At 33.7% G+C, this 15,829-nt stretch overlaps 1 protein-coding gene across 3 annotated transcripts in view; it reads right to left on the bottom strand.

Annotated features, from left to right (window-relative positions):
* DGKB (diacylglycerol kinase beta) overlaps positions 1 to 15,829 on the bottom strand; it is a 645,807-nt gene that overhangs the window by 390,747 nt on the left and 239,231 nt on the right. For all 3 annotated transcript variants that reach the window (XM_066354004.1, XM_066354003.1, XM_066354005.1), the window contains 2 exons: positions 7,925 to 7,957; positions 447 to 563 (listed from right to left, as the gene is read on the bottom strand). In XM_066354004.1, coding sequence (XP_066210101.1) covers positions 447 to 563; positions 7,925 to 7,957 — 150 coding nt within the window. The remainder of the gene's footprint in view (positions 1 to 446; positions 564 to 7,924; positions 7,958 to 15,829) is intronic.

Genomic DNA, 15,829 nt, shown 5'->3' with positions numbered 1-15,829 from the left:
GTAAAAGGTTTATTATTTTTATTATTTACTTAGAAAAAAAACTACATAAGTAATATTCATCTTATTCTTCCTAAATAGTTGTTTTGCCACTGAAGTAACTCTTCCAATTATATGGAGAAAGTATACTTGTAAACAAATAATACATATGTATGTAGTACATTAGTATTTAATAATAATAATTTGCAAAAACTTATGACTGACAGCTCTCTTACCAATATGAATTTAAATGGACTTAACACCATAAATGATTAATCTAACCAGAATGTCACTCTGTCAATCAAGTATAAAACTAATGTCTTGCTAAAGTGATAAAGATTTTTCCAAAGTCATCCACTGAGCTAATCTGCACATTAAACCAATGCGTTGATATCTTGACATCTGCCCCTCTAAGCGCACAGAGTAACAAAAACGAAAGCTACTAAAACTGGTATTTAGAATAGTCATACCTGCAGGCCTTGCCCATCCACTGTAACCGAGTTGGCTCTTTGCATTTTATTCTTGTCAGACCCTTTGTTTGGCTGCTGGGAACTACCCTTTTCCTTTTTCACGGTTGCTTGTCTTTCCTGCAGGGGGAAAAAAAAACAACTCTTTTATAAAAATGTTGAATTGTCTTACTAAAAGGGGTAACATACAGAAGAGTTTCAGGGCTACAAATTCCTAGTAACTAATATGAAATCTGTTGTTCTTAACTGGCTCAATATATGGGAGATACACGCTCAAAATATCAGTTAAAGAAAGGCTGTGAACGAAGACCCAATTGTATGATCCCTATGTGCTCAATGATGACTCGATCAAAAGAACCTCAGGACCACTAAAGCCGACTTTTTATAAGCAATGGTAAAATAAGTAATATAGGATTATAAATATTTGGTACAAAGTCCTAAAAATAATGCTTATAAATATATGCGGTATTGAAAATGAATACATGATGGACTATTAAGTTACTATCAAGGATTAAGCTACTATCAAGGATGGCTTAAATTCAAAAACTCACATTGCATCCCAGTTAATCACTTTGTTCACCATAATGAAAAAGGTCGATGTCATTCTCTTCTCCCATTTCTATTTCCTCTCCTCTCACTCTCTTTTCAACTCAACCCAATAAATGCTATCATCATTAATTCACAAATCAGGCTCTTTTAAAATCACCAATGACCTTCTCATCACCACACCTGTTGGTCAGTCTTCATTTTCTCAATTTTTAAGCAGCAATGAACAGAATTAACACCTTATTCCCTCTTGAAAGCTTGCCTCACTGGACTTTAAGGGCATTTCGTCTTCTTTGCTTGCTTCTTAATCATCCGTGCCATCATAGCTTCTTATGCTGGCTCCTCCTTCATCTTCAGTCCTTGAGACTTAACCTCTGCCTTGGACTGCTTATTTTCACCATCTACACTCACTCCCCAAATACCTTCATTTAATCCAAGGGCTTTCATTTCAATTTTATGGTGAAAAATCCTAAATTTATATTTCCTGTTCAGACCTCTTCTTTGAACTTGAACTCCTATATATCAATGCCCTTTCAATATTTCCACATGAGAATCTAAAATGTGTAACAATTCTGAAAGTTTCAAAAATTAAAAAAAAAAAAAAAACTTTCCATCTGGGCCCCTTGAAAATAAATTCCAAACTAGACAATAACTCATCAACTGTATCATTATAAAATTTAAGCAACTGTAATGTCATTTGACTGAATATTGTATACATCACCAAATGGATCCATATGATTCCAACTTTGTCTCCCTATAGTCAGATCTCTCTATACAACAACAGTTACAATCAACCCTTTCACTGCAGTGTAGCCACACCCACCTACTCATTGCACCCTCATCACAGCAATCATTCTCTTAATTCAGGGCTCTTGCAATCACTCTGCAATCTACTAGAAAGCTCTAATTTGCAAAGTTGTTGGGCTTGCTTCTCGCTTACTTCAGGTTTCTGGTCAAATATCAAGATTGCTTCTCTGTTCTCTTTAGCCACTTTTTGTATGTACGTAATTTAATATAACCTAAAATGCTATCGGCGTAATTCATTTAATGCTGGTCTTCCTCTTTTTAATCCAAGTTTCAAAACAGCAATGACTTTGTATGCTTCATTGCTCTACACCAGATCCTAGATCTGTACCCTGATAAAAGTCAGGATAAATGTAGAAATATATGAAATTTAATATTATAAAAACAAAAATAATTTAAGTGTTTTAAACATTATATTGAGTAAGATTCATGGGCCATGTCTAGACTTGATACAAAAAATTGTCCTAATTACCAATGTTTTCGAAGTGTGCTAAGATGCTTCAGTGACACTTTTATGTCACTTATTTAGATATATATATTTGCTAGTTACTAATATCTGTAACTTTGGAAAATATTTTTAAGTGGACTTAAAAGTAAAAATATATTAAGGAGAGATGATTTAAAAAACTTCTTCACCAAAATAAATGCTACTCAGCATCTGTTTAAATAAGTAAAGTTTAAAATTTATATTTGAATATCCATAGCTTATGTTAAAAGTTCAAACATGGAATACTGTTAGTGAGTATGTGAATAATTTTTCCCTAGGTTCTTGCGTGTAGGGAAATAAAACATGATAACAAATAGTCTATAAATATCTTCATTGTGAAAGGTATATTTATATACCTTATATTCTACCATGCCTTTTTGGGCTATATATTCGAGCAATTGTTATTTAGCATTTAATTTCTAAAATAGTAACTTTGTAGAAATTAGATAAAATTTAAACTGTCAGACACGTTGGAATTAGGTATCTGTGACCAGATGATTTAGATATGTAATTCCAGAAATTTAAGATGTACAAGTATATGGGGGTATAGAACTGTCGCACCATCTATTAACATTATTTTATTTTTGGCTATGCAGATAGTCAGGGAAATCTCTTTGTGGTAAGATGCTCCATCTAGCAGATGGCAGTTGATTAAGTGGCTTGATGTCTCTCCAGGGAGTCATCCCTCTGAGTAAACTGTGGTATAGACTAAACAATTGCTTTGTAGTAACGATTGTAAAACTCAGGGTCGGGGCAAAAGCAGGCTGTCATTTGCATGGAAAATTATAATTATCAAGAATAAACTGTTTCACAGTCACAACTGGGAACCAACTTTTGGACTACAACACATATAAATAAATTTTAAAATCTGAAACTGAATGTTCCATAGATGGAATTTTATATTTGAAATCTGCAATTATAAAAAAGAGGTATATAACCTCACATAGGTATCATCTACCTATGACATTCATTATAGAATCTAGATATTCCTAAAGTGCTGAACATTTGTTACACACATGCTAAGAACACTGACTGGTTTCTTTGTTTGAAGTAAATGTGCTGAGCGTGTGGAATATGTGGAATTAATCAAGCCGAAAATTTTACAACAGGAGAGCCTCATTTCATTTTTCCCAGGGCTTTCTTTTTATTATACTCATTTGTTTTAGGTCTAGTTCCAAATTTTACAGAAGTCTCTGATTATATTTTCTGTATTTAAGCAGCATAAGCTAACAGGAGGATAGTTGGATACTTTTTTTCTATTTCCCCTGAGAAAATATTTACTTCTTTCCTATTTTATATGAGGGACAGGAGAAGGAAGCAAATGCATCTCTGAAAATCTGCTGTCCATAAAAATTTCACCAGCCTGTTTTGAGGATTCACTAACCCTAGCTGTCAGAGCCCAATTGTGACATTGGAGTTACTCCCAATGGTGTAGTTATTGACAAGTCTCTGGAAGACCTCACTGACTTTATGGTGCATCATTATTCAGGATAAAATAGCTCTCTGTTAATAGGGGGCAATGCTCATCACTTCACTTTCAGTATTTTTTTTTCAGTTTTGGGGCCTTTAAAAAACAAAACAAAGTTGTTATAATTAAGATAAACTTTGTTGTGCCAGATAAATGATCCCAGATATAAAAACAGTTGGGAAAAAAATTAATCAATATAAATTATTCAATCACTGAAAAGAACTACTTTAAACAAGTAAATAAATAAATAAACATGAAAGATTATAGAACAAATAACTACGGAATGTAAAAATTATTGGTAGTTCAGCATTTTCAAACAGCAAGCATTTGTGTTTGCTATGCAGACAGTTTAAATTTAGAATGCAATATTTTTTTGATTCTCAGACTCCACAAGTAGCACAACAGACCTTCGCGGGGGCATATATTGTATTAGAATTCCAAAGAATAATCACCATAATGAACGCAGAAGAAAAGGCTGAAAAAGACCATTCACAGAAATAGAATGATGAAGTAAATGAAATAAAAAGACCCAACTTTAAATATGTGCTTTAAAAAATTCTTTGTCTGGATCATGCTGCTTCTCAGATGTTTTTAGAATTTGTACGTGGCTGAACACCGCTTTTTACAAAAGGGATGTTTATTATGGTCCTCAAGCCTGCTGTTATTGATCATGCACAAACTATAAGCAGCAAGTGATGATTACCTCAAGCGCGGGGCTTTCTTCTTTTTTTTGTCCAATCTCAGCATGGGAGGCAGGCAGCAGCAAAGTGCCTGGATTGGTACAAAGCCACAAAGCAGGGGCGGGGGCACTTTGCTGCCAACGGAATCCTTCAAAGGAACCCTGCACCTTGCTTTCTCTGTGATGGAACCACTTGTCTGAATGGAGATGTAGCTCTTTTGGCCAGTGGAACAAGGCCATAAGATTCTCCCAGAAACTCTAGAATTTACCCCAAGGTAATACTTGGATGTTTATAATATACAAATCTCCTTGAAGTACAGTGTGACTATATCATCGGGTCATATAAGGGTGATGAGCTCTGAGAAACCAACTTATTGACAGCTGCAAAGCTGTCCCTTTGATTATGGTGACCTTACTGTGGGATGAGAATATTTCTCTTTTCAGAGAAACAAATTCATTTTAAAAAATGAAAAAGGCTTTAAGTCCTCGGGCAAGTCATTTACTATCTCTACCTCACCATTTAACTCATCTAAAAGATGAAAAAGTGTATTTGATGATAGATTGAGAAAATGTGAAATACTGGCATAAAATTGGCAGTCATGACATAGCAGTAATTATTAAAATATAAAAAAATGGTTATATTTAATCATGGAATTTAAAACAGGTATATTGCTTAGAGTGTAGTAGTTAAAGATGAATGCTATAAAAACCCATGCCCAAATCATTTAATTTGGGCTGCTACTGGCAAATGGTAATGCCATTAGAAAATTGTATGTGTGTGTGTGTGTGTGTGTGTGTGTGTGTGTGCGCACACGCATGCATGAACTTCAGCCGTTTCCTTCCGTTTGTAAACCATACTCATTGATGGCCACGTACACCGAAGGTTAAAAGCAGGAAGGCAGCTCTCTTGATTGTGTACATTCAGCTCCATCAGCTGAGTTAAATGATCAACATAGGAATTTCTGTGTGGCACCCAATCTGTTTAGGCCGGAATGCATCTTGTAATTTTAACTGTGTAACTTAATGATTACTCAAGCCACTGAATTATGCGTACAAAATGAATTGTTTCCATGGAAAAGAATTTGAATGTTTTGGAAAAACATACTACTATAAGGGGTGTGTGTGTGTGTGTGTGTGTGTGTGTGTGTGTGTGTCTGGTCAAGTAGGGTTTGGATACAATGACTATAAAACCATGGAAAATTAGTAATACAAATTTAAGGGATTTTATTGCTCCATGGATATCCTTGAGATTTTGTTATAACTTCAAACAATTGAAAGGAATTGAATGCAATTGCTTTAATTAAAATACAAATATGTTTAGATGAAATAGGAATGCTTTAGGTTTTACTTTAAATAATTGATCATTGAAGCTTATAAAGGAGAAGACCATAGCAAATGCAAGAAAACTATACACCATCTCCAAATAGAGGCTACGTCTTTATAGCCCTTGGTTCTGTCAAAAGTGTAGCCAATGAATATGCATTTACATACTACAAATAAATTGTTTAAGGTATGCATATATCTTTTATAAGTTTCTACATATACTACATATACAATTTAACCATATTATCAGTTGACCAAAAAGCAATTATTCCTGATGGTAGAATATTAGGGTCTCTCTCTCTCCTGTGTGTGTGTGTGTGTGTGTGTGTGTGTGTGTGTGTTCACACATTCATTTATATATCTACACATGGACTTAAAAATTCTGGAACAATATATTTGAAATAAAAATATACAACACTTTCAGAGTACGGTGGGAAATTTAAGTTAAGGTAAACCATAATAGGTTGCAAAAAAAAAAAAAAAAGAGCAGTGTGAAGCTTTTTTAAACCTTTATAGGCCTGACCTGCGGTGGCACAGTGGGTAAAAGTGTCAACCTAGAATGCTGAGGTCACTGGTTCAAAACCATGGGCTTCCCTAATCAAGGCACATATGGGAGTTGATGCTTTCTGCTCCTTCCTCCCTTCTCTATCTGTCTGTCTGTCTCTCTCTCTGTCTCTGTTTCTTCTCTCCAAAATAAATAAATAAATAAAAATCTAAAAATATTAAATAATTTAAAAAAAGATTAAAAAAACTTTATAGTAGAAAAAACATAAAAGAAAAAATCCTATTATAAAAATAATTTTGGTTCATTTATTAATACTATATAATATAAATTATATGGTTGAGACTTGGAGATTAACAAATATAAAATTAAACTGAAAATTTGAAATATAGTGCCTTATTCATTTAATGGGCTATGGTAAGGCAACAACAAACTCAAGGACCTGCACATATAAATTATTTTATGCTTAAATAATTAGATAGAATGATAAAGTGTCCTAATACCTTTGTTACTTGAATATATAGTTTAACATCTCTTTCATAATAATTATCATAAAGGTATCAACTGATTCAAACAATATAAAAGTAGGTTAATATTTCTCATAGATTAGAAACATTATCTTTCAAGCATACCTGTAAGTATATTTTCAAGTAATATCTCTAGAAAAGGAAATGTTTGAAAGTTCAATAGAGGATGTCTACACTGATTAGAAAAAGTTTTAGGAGGGTGGTAGATTGGAGTTATTTCAATTTTTATGCAACTATCCTCTAAATAAATTCATATTCTTATTTGGTATAATCACATATAAATAATATTTTTCCTTATAAGCAGATTTAAATTATAATTGTAAGAAAATAATACCATTTGAGCATATCCTTTAGAGACAGGAACAATTGAGTAGGATTTTTCACAGAACAACGTGGAGGCTTTGTTTTGTTAATGCAAAGGTAAAGCTACCACTTTACTGAAAATAAATGTAGCAATGCCTACATTTATTTTCGAAATAAGTAATTTATTCTGTGACTGTATTTTATTAGTGTGACTTTCTATACAATGTCATATGCTAAATAATTCACGCAGGTATACTGTTATTAAAGTGATAGGCACTTCAAAAGGAGAAAGAATTCTCAACATACTATCATTGAAAAGTATATTTTAATGGCTCAAATAATGTTTTCTGTTTTCTTCAAGGCATTTATTTTTTAACTTCACAAATAGGAGTGACACTATTCTCATACTTGGTCAAACCTCTTGGCAAATGCAATGCCATTATGAAAATATAAAAGTCCCTGAGGATATGAATATATATATATATCATATATATATATACACATATATACATATACACACACATACTCACACACACACACACAAATTAATATTAATAGGTCACTGAGACAACCCAAAGTGTTCTTTATAAAAATACAAGATGTTCTTTCCTGGCCAGGTTGCTCAGTTGGTTAGAGAATGGTCCCAATATGACGAGGTTGAGGTTTTGATCCCCAGTCAGGGAACATACAAGTAGCAACCAATAAATGGATAAATAAGTAGAATGACAAATCTTTGTTTCTCTGTCTCTCTCTTTTTCCCTTCACCCGCTCTCTCAAATCAATAAATAAATTTAAAAAGAAAGTAAATAAAATTTAAAGAAAGTCTTTTTTTGCTTACTCACCTCAGGGACTGAAACTCCCGAAGTGGGCAGAGTCTGTTGAAAAAGAAAAGTTCATGTTAAAGCTGAAATAAAGTCGAACTGAAAATAAATATCAATGAAGGTTCTTATATCACTATTCTCCTGTGAAAGAAAAGAATAAACATCAAATCTATTATCTTATCATAATTTTTCTGCATATGTTCATTCATTAAATGAGTATCTTTTCACAAAATAAGGAAAGTTCGAGTGCAGAGTTAGTTAGGTTGTGGAATCACTTATCCAAAGTCAAGTTTCATCCAGCTAAAGCAGACTTATCAACATCTTTGGCCAGGTTCACAAATTTCTCTATAACACTGGTATATTACACATGTATTTTGAAATAACACATATCCAAGTTGTATTATCTTTCATAAACAATTCGTACTAAATTTTTAAATTAGTACGAATTGTTTACCTAGCCTATTATTCCCAGTGCAACTCTCACCCCTTCCTAAAAATACTCATTGTCTCTTTGAGGTTGATATAGCTTAAGTGTTGAATTTATTTAGTGATTCCCTGGAAATAAGAACAAATGTGTTAATATCAGTAAAAAACAAATAATTAAATAAGAAGCAAATTTTACACGAAAGTAATATTTTATGAATAAGGTTAAATGTACTGAAGTAGTTTTCATGACAGTACATCTTCAGTGACCTACCACCCTACTTTTTCTGAGTCACATTGGAAAGGTTTGCTTCTGGCAGAAAACACAGAAGAGGTTCCTGAGTCCCAAAAGCTTTTGTCCTATGAGAACTATGACAAATCTGGAAGAATTTTTGACACTCATAATACCAGATAAAGGTTTCCCTTGGTGGTAGGGAGGCTAGTAGGAAAGTTAGATAAGAAAGTAGAAGTTCTTAGATATATGTGTGTTCCTAAAAGAAGGAAGTAGGGAGTATATTCCAGTTCCCTCCCTGGGACAGAGCTATATGAAGAGGATTTCAGACCCACAAAATGGGTTTGAAAAATTTGAGAATACAGGTATTAGTTGATATCCTTACCAGGCAAAACTTCAGAAAGGCAGCAAGAAGGAAAAGAAACAGTTGCTACTTCCAAGCTAAATGAGGCCTCACCTGCTTTCACAGCTACCCAATATAGAGATGGTTTAGAAGGATCTAATGTACCCAAAAGTGGAACAGAAGGAGAAGGGGTCGAGCACTAGCCTAGAGAAAATTAAGGTGTCCGGGAATGAAACTTTGTTTAGAAGATCTTTCTATAAGTTAAAAAAAAATATGGCAGCTGCAGATTTTTAGTCAAAAGAAGTAGTGAAGTCTGGGAGTATACACCTGGTTTAATATGATATACATATATGCGATTGCTGAACATACGTTGGAAATTTACTGGATTCATATGGCCCAATGCCACATACACAAAAAAAGACTATGCCATGTTAGGTAATAAAAATCCCATTTGGGCCCTGGCTGTTTGGCTCAGCAGTAGAGCGTCAGCCCCACATGTGGAAGTCCAGGGTGCAATTCCTGGCCAGGGCACACAGGAGAAGTGCCCATCTGCTTCTCCACCCTTCCCCTTCTTCTTCCTCTCTATCTCTCTCTTCCCCTCCTGCAGCCAAGGCTCCATTGGAGCAAAGTTGGCCTGGGTGCAGAGGATGTCTCCATGGCCTCTGCCTGATGCGCCAGAATGGCTCCAGCTGCATGGAAGCAATGCCCCAGATGGGCGGAGCATCGCCCCCTTGTGGGGATGCCAGGTGGATCCTGGTCCGGCGCATGCGGGAGTCTGTCTGACTACCTCCCAGCTTCTAACTCGGAAAAATACACACAAAAAATTCCATTTGAGGGCATTCCCCCAATACACTATGGGATGAATTTGAATCCTAACTGCCACTTTGCTAGCACTTGTGCTGAGAATTAGCCACTTATGGATATTCATTTAGTAGGCTTCTTCCTTCTCAAAGCAGTGGGAATGTGGATTTTCTACTGAGACAAATGAGTTTGGCAGAGAGGTAGTAAGATGAAGAAAGTAAGGAAGTAGTAAAGATTTTATCCCTACTTCTCTGGGACTGGGAAAGCAGTTGACTAAGGATGAGTAACAGGTCTAAATAATAAGGAGGGCTCAGCTTGGCTAGAAGTCATAAATATGTAAAACAGACAGCCACCAGCTTAAGAATTTTCTCTAGCAACTCTCCGATACCTGACAGCAACACCAGAAATTCACTCCAAGAATAATGATGATGAAACTATGTCTGAGCTTACTTACAATTAAGATGTATAGGCAAAGAGTGTATATTAAATTAACATGCCCATCAATATCTTATCTCCAAGTTATAATAAGAAAATCATGGTATCTAGATAAATGAAAAATAATTAACTTGTTATAAAATTCAGATATTATATTACTTCATTTTTATGCTTCTGTATATAATTTTAAGTATCAAAGATGAGCAGAGCAAATGTTTTAGTTTTTTTTAATTTAGTTTTTTTAAATTACATTAGAGTGTATAATTCTAAATGTAATATATTTTTAATCAAAATTAATAAAGGAACTGTATATTTGTATTTAATCAAATATGAGGTGTGACTATGGAGGAATGTGATTGATTTTATTTAATCAGTATCATTTTAATATTAAATAGAATACACAGTACAGATAATTAGTTTAAAAGATGCATTTGCCTTCAGGGCATTTGTTAAGTTCAACCTAATATCAAAGAATTTTTAAAAATCCTATTATTCTAAAGTATTGAGATATCTCTTGTCTTCATATTTTCTAACATGTAATCATTTTAAATTGACAATTTAATCCAAATTGTCATAAGAAAAAGAAAAATCTTTGGTGGAGACATTATTAAGCTTTGACTTAGTTAAAAACATAATAGGAGAATAGTACTCACATTAAAAGGGTCATTAGTTATTATAAGACTAAAATAAAATGACCAGAATTATATCTTATACCTATATAAGAAAGTTCATATATTTTTAAAAATTGTAATTATGTTTATTTTATTTAATCCTTCCACTAAACAAAGATACATACTCCATTTCTCAGATTGAAAAACTGAAAATCAGAACGATTAAATGATCAGCCTAAGAAAATAAAGTTAGTGACAGAATCTAGATGTAGTGTTTTTTTGTCCAAGAATTTAATTCATTCGGACAACAGCAAGTTTGACTAAAACTTAAGTTGATTTTTTTTAGCCATGCCTCGATTTTTTAAGTGATTTGCAAACCAAATAATTTTAAAATGCTGTTGAACACAGCTAAGTATATAGTAACCACAATATATATCTGTTTTGCCTGAAAAAACTGGCTTAGATATCAATATGGATTAATTGAACAGAATAACTCCCAGTGCGGTAATAAATTAAAGAGGCCAAATAAAGCTATTTTCAATAGTTTGTATTCCTTACATACAATTGGCTATCTCTGTCATCAAAGAAGAAGTGAGGGACAGAGAGAAAAGTAGATTTGGGAAAAGGACAATTGTCCTCTATAATTGTACACTGCCTCAGCCTCAGAGGTCAAGTTGTTCTTCCCTCACACATGATAATAAAATAATCAACATCAGCTCTAAGATAGAGAAACTAAACACATTTAGTCTCCATGAATTTTATTTCCACATTCCCGCTTCATAATTTGTTTAACTCCTTATGATTTTGCAGGTCCTTAAGTGTGTACACTCACATGTATGAACACAGTACAAATTTTAAAACCAAGTGAGATAAAAATAATTTGAAATACTGCAGTTCTCTTTATTAACATCTTTCATCACAGATGATTTCACGGATGACAAGTAGGTCAATTAGAAAAATTATAAACTGATTTTCCTTCCTGGTGGCATTTTGAGATATCTAATAAAATGTAACTAGCAAGAATAAAATATTTCAAAAAATACACGTGCTATAATCTTATACTGGAGCTCTTACCTAACTGCTTCTCACTTGAGCCAAATTTATAAGCTGCACCAACATAAATTTAGTGGTAATTTTTTTTTCCCTGAGATGATTTTACTACCCTGATAATCACTCATAAAATAGTCTATTCTTACTTCTGTAGCTGTGGTTATTTATGCTATTTGTAGAGTTTTGGTCAGGAGATATTGAGCACAATGTATAAAGTGTACGAGACTCCCTTCTGAAGAGCTCCCTCAGTCTGTGTGTGCACCTGTGTCCACAAGGGAAGCATGCTGACCCTTCAGGGAAAGTTCACCGAGTACAATGGCTATTTGGAAACTTAAGGGGTCCCAAAAGCTTTCACTGAAAATGTTAAACTGTATTTCTATAGAGATATCCAAGTTATTTCACATACAGATTTCTACATGTAAACACCATCAGCAGGAATAACTAAATCCCTCTCTAATGTTACTGTCATCGTCTTGCCTACTGATGAGCTAGTGAAATAAAATCATTAGAAACATTAGCCTACTTGGTTAGGTCTCATAAAATCATCAGAAGCCAACAAGGTTGAAGAAAGTTTCTTCAATTATTTTTTTTAACTCTGATCCACAATAAGTATAATTGTATATTTACACACTTCTAAAATCCTTTCACAAAGAACACTTACCTTGTGTGCCCCACTCTCTGAAGTAACCTATTACTCTTCTCTCTTCATTTCTGTTCTAAACTACTTTACTTAATTGTTTCTCTTACCTTCCTTTTTGAAATGCTGGTTTAGACACCCTACATTTATTTCAACAAATTTTCGGGCTCTGCAGCATAAATATTAAAAATAGGTTTAGAAAAGGGATTTTGGAGAAGGCAGATGTTGCTTCTGCCACTTGCATGTTATGTGACTTCAAGTAAATTTCTGAATCTCTCTAAGCTTCAGTTTCTTGAAATGCTCAGTGGGTATCGTAACTCTGCCTACCTTTAGCATTAAAAGGATTTCCTGCACAGTTACATTTTCAATAAATGGTAACTTTCTAACTTTAGCACCTACAGGTTTCCCTTAGTTTTCACTACCTGCTCATAGCTCAGTACGTTCTTCATCTGAAACAATTTTTTATTGTTTATAGGTACATGGGGATCAATGGACTTATCTCATTAAATAAAATATCAACGCTAGGGCTATTAAAATAGAACGAAGTAAAGATGGAGGGGAAAAGAGATGAAACCAAAGGGAAAGCAATGGAGAAAAAGAGAGAGAAGAGGTTCGGAAAAAGAAAAGTAAAAGAAAAAATTCCCTAATATTCTCCTCAATCCTGAAGACTGTCCCGTATCAAAGTTGAGCGAAGAAAACAATGAAATTAAGCAAGGGAGGGATAGGAGCTGAGAATTAGAGCATGCCTTTTGTGTTTTGTTTGATGTATTGCAAAATTCTTAAACTTCAGATTCAACCATCTTCAAAGCACATTGCAAAATAAAACATGCATGACATTTTTTTTCAAATTACTCTTTAGCACTCTTACTTTACATATAGATAATCAATAGATGCTTCTTTATGAGTATGTATATAAATGATTTAATATGTTTGTCAATGTTTGGGACAGGGTTCTGAGTATATTGGGAGGTTTTGAAATCAAAACAAAACAAAACAAAACACCCTGGAAAAAGAATCTAACATAACAGAAAGTACCTACTAAATTTTATGCTCATAAAATTAGTCAATAATACCTCCTGTTATGGCTATTCTTGCCTTCAACAGTACATGAACCCATTCTGAAATGTATCGTTGCATCATTAGTGTACTGCTGCTTCTGAAAATCCAGAAAAATCACTGTAGGTAATGAAAGATTATTGATAACAAGATTTAAATTATTAGGCTGCTAAATTTTCATTTTCATCAATCTTAGAAAAAGCCCTTAAATTAAACAAACAAACAAACACGTTATAACAAAATGTGTTCTTATCCTTTGCCTCTTAAATATCCACTAATCTCACACCAAAGCATTTTCTAACCAGGTTAAAGTCCAATTCTGCACTCACATTAGAATAAGATTCAATAGACTTAAAATTTTACACTAACTGCCAGTCAACCTTATCATGAACTTTCATTATGTGCATGTAATTAATTGGGTCCAACAAACAATATCAGTACTGTGTTATAGACTCTTTTCCCCCGACCATATAATTAGAATATAATTACCCACAGGATATCAAAATGATGCAAAACCTTCCCTCTAAATGCACCCTCATTAGGAAACAAGTCTCAATGTACATTTATTCAATCAGTGTGAATTAATTAAAATGTTACTGAAATAAAAGAGGACAGCAATAAAAAGTATTCTGACATCTATTAGACACTATCACTTGAGATTTGTATGCACATTTTATATTTAAACCCATTTGACTTGAGTAGTCAAACTTACTGTTCCATGTAAGGTCATGCATATCCAGTATACTTAAAAAATCTGAGTAAATGAATTGTTGTGTGTCATTGTTTTAGAAAGGAACATAGTATACAATGCAAAACCTAAAGAATCCACCTAAGATCTTAGAGGCCCTGTTACTTCCGGATGAATCCGACAGGGTTTTATCATCACACATGGTGGGCAGAAATCATTTTTTGCTCAAAGTCCCCAGAATACTAGTTGTTCATCCTATACCTTGCTTTTACAGATCTCACATATGTATTCTGATATGGCTCAGGAGATAAGGGTTGGAAAAGTCTTGATTTACCGAAGCACTAATTATTATTATTTTTTTATTAAAGAAAATAGTCTCAATTATTTAAGGTAGCTCAAGTTATTGAAACAATACATTTTCTTTAAGCAGAACATTTCTATGTACCTAAAATATGTTCTTTAATAAAGAGAATATGTAATGTATATAACACACATTCAGATTATATAGAACATGAAAAAATAGTAATGTATAGAGAAGCTGAGAAATATATGATGCATATCCTACAAGAAGCTGCTGATTCATGCAAAAACATTCTTCCTACCAGCTATTTATCTTGGTTTCTCTAGTACCTGGCATACTGTCATATGAAATAAAAGTTTATTAAATAAATTAAAAAATAAATAACCCTAATGCAAAAGAATACCCAGCATTTTTCAAGAACAATGTTATAAATAGTAGCAAAAATTTTTAAAAGCTATATGTAGCCTGATCAGACGGTGGTGCAGTGGATAGAGTGTCGGACTGGGATGCAGAGGACCCAGGCTTGAAACACAAAGATCTCCAGTTTGAGCACAGGCTCACCAGCTTGAGGGCAGGGTCACCGGCTTGAGTGTGGGATCATAGACAAGACCCCATGGTCGCTGGCTTGAGCCCAAAAGTTACTGGCTTGAAGCCCAAGGTCGCTGGCTTGAGCACAAGGTCACTGGCTTGCGCAAGGGGTCACTCTCTCTGCTGTAGCCCCCACCCCGGTCAAGGCACATATGAGAAAGCAATCAATGAACAACCAAAGAGCTGCAACAAAGAGCCACAACAAAAAATTGATGCTTCTCATCTCTCTCCCTTCCAGTCTTTCTGTCCCTTTCTGTCCTTCTCTCTGACTCTCTGTCTCTGTCAAAAAGAAAAAAAAAGCTGTATGAAATATTTCTAGTAATATACTCCAAATTTTTCAAGCTTTCTATGTTATCAGAAAATTCCTTAGACAATTTTAGCTTTATATAAAGGTTTTATAAAATGTACTTCTGGTAATCGCAATTTAGCATTATTCCTACAAACAGACACGTACCACTTTATAATGAAAATTTCAAAAGAGCCCTAAGAAAAATGAGGCCATCTACAAATTGCAACTTTTCATATACTTTTTAAGAGCAAACTCTAACCAACCTTTAAACTTTTGCTCTTTTGTGCTTTTTAAAAAAATTTTAACTCCACAGTATATATTTTTATATGTTTGGAATGTGTGTAATTTTTTACAGAATGGTAAGAGACAAACAAATGAAAGCAATAATGGACCCACTTGTGATAAGCAAGAAGAAAGATTATCTTACACAGTGTGTTAAACTTTTAGCATAAAAGTTTCTGTAGAATTTTGC

This window comes from Saccopteryx leptura, chromosome 12 (assembly GCF_036850995.1).
Source record: "Saccopteryx leptura isolate mSacLep1 chromosome 12, mSacLep1_pri_phased_curated, whole genome shotgun sequence".
In the NCBI taxonomy this organism is placed as follows: Eukaryota; Metazoa; Chordata; class Mammalia; order Chiroptera; family Emballonuridae; genus Saccopteryx; species Saccopteryx leptura.
Note: the sequence above shows the minus strand (reverse complement) of the source record. Positions and strands in the feature narration are given on the sequence as shown.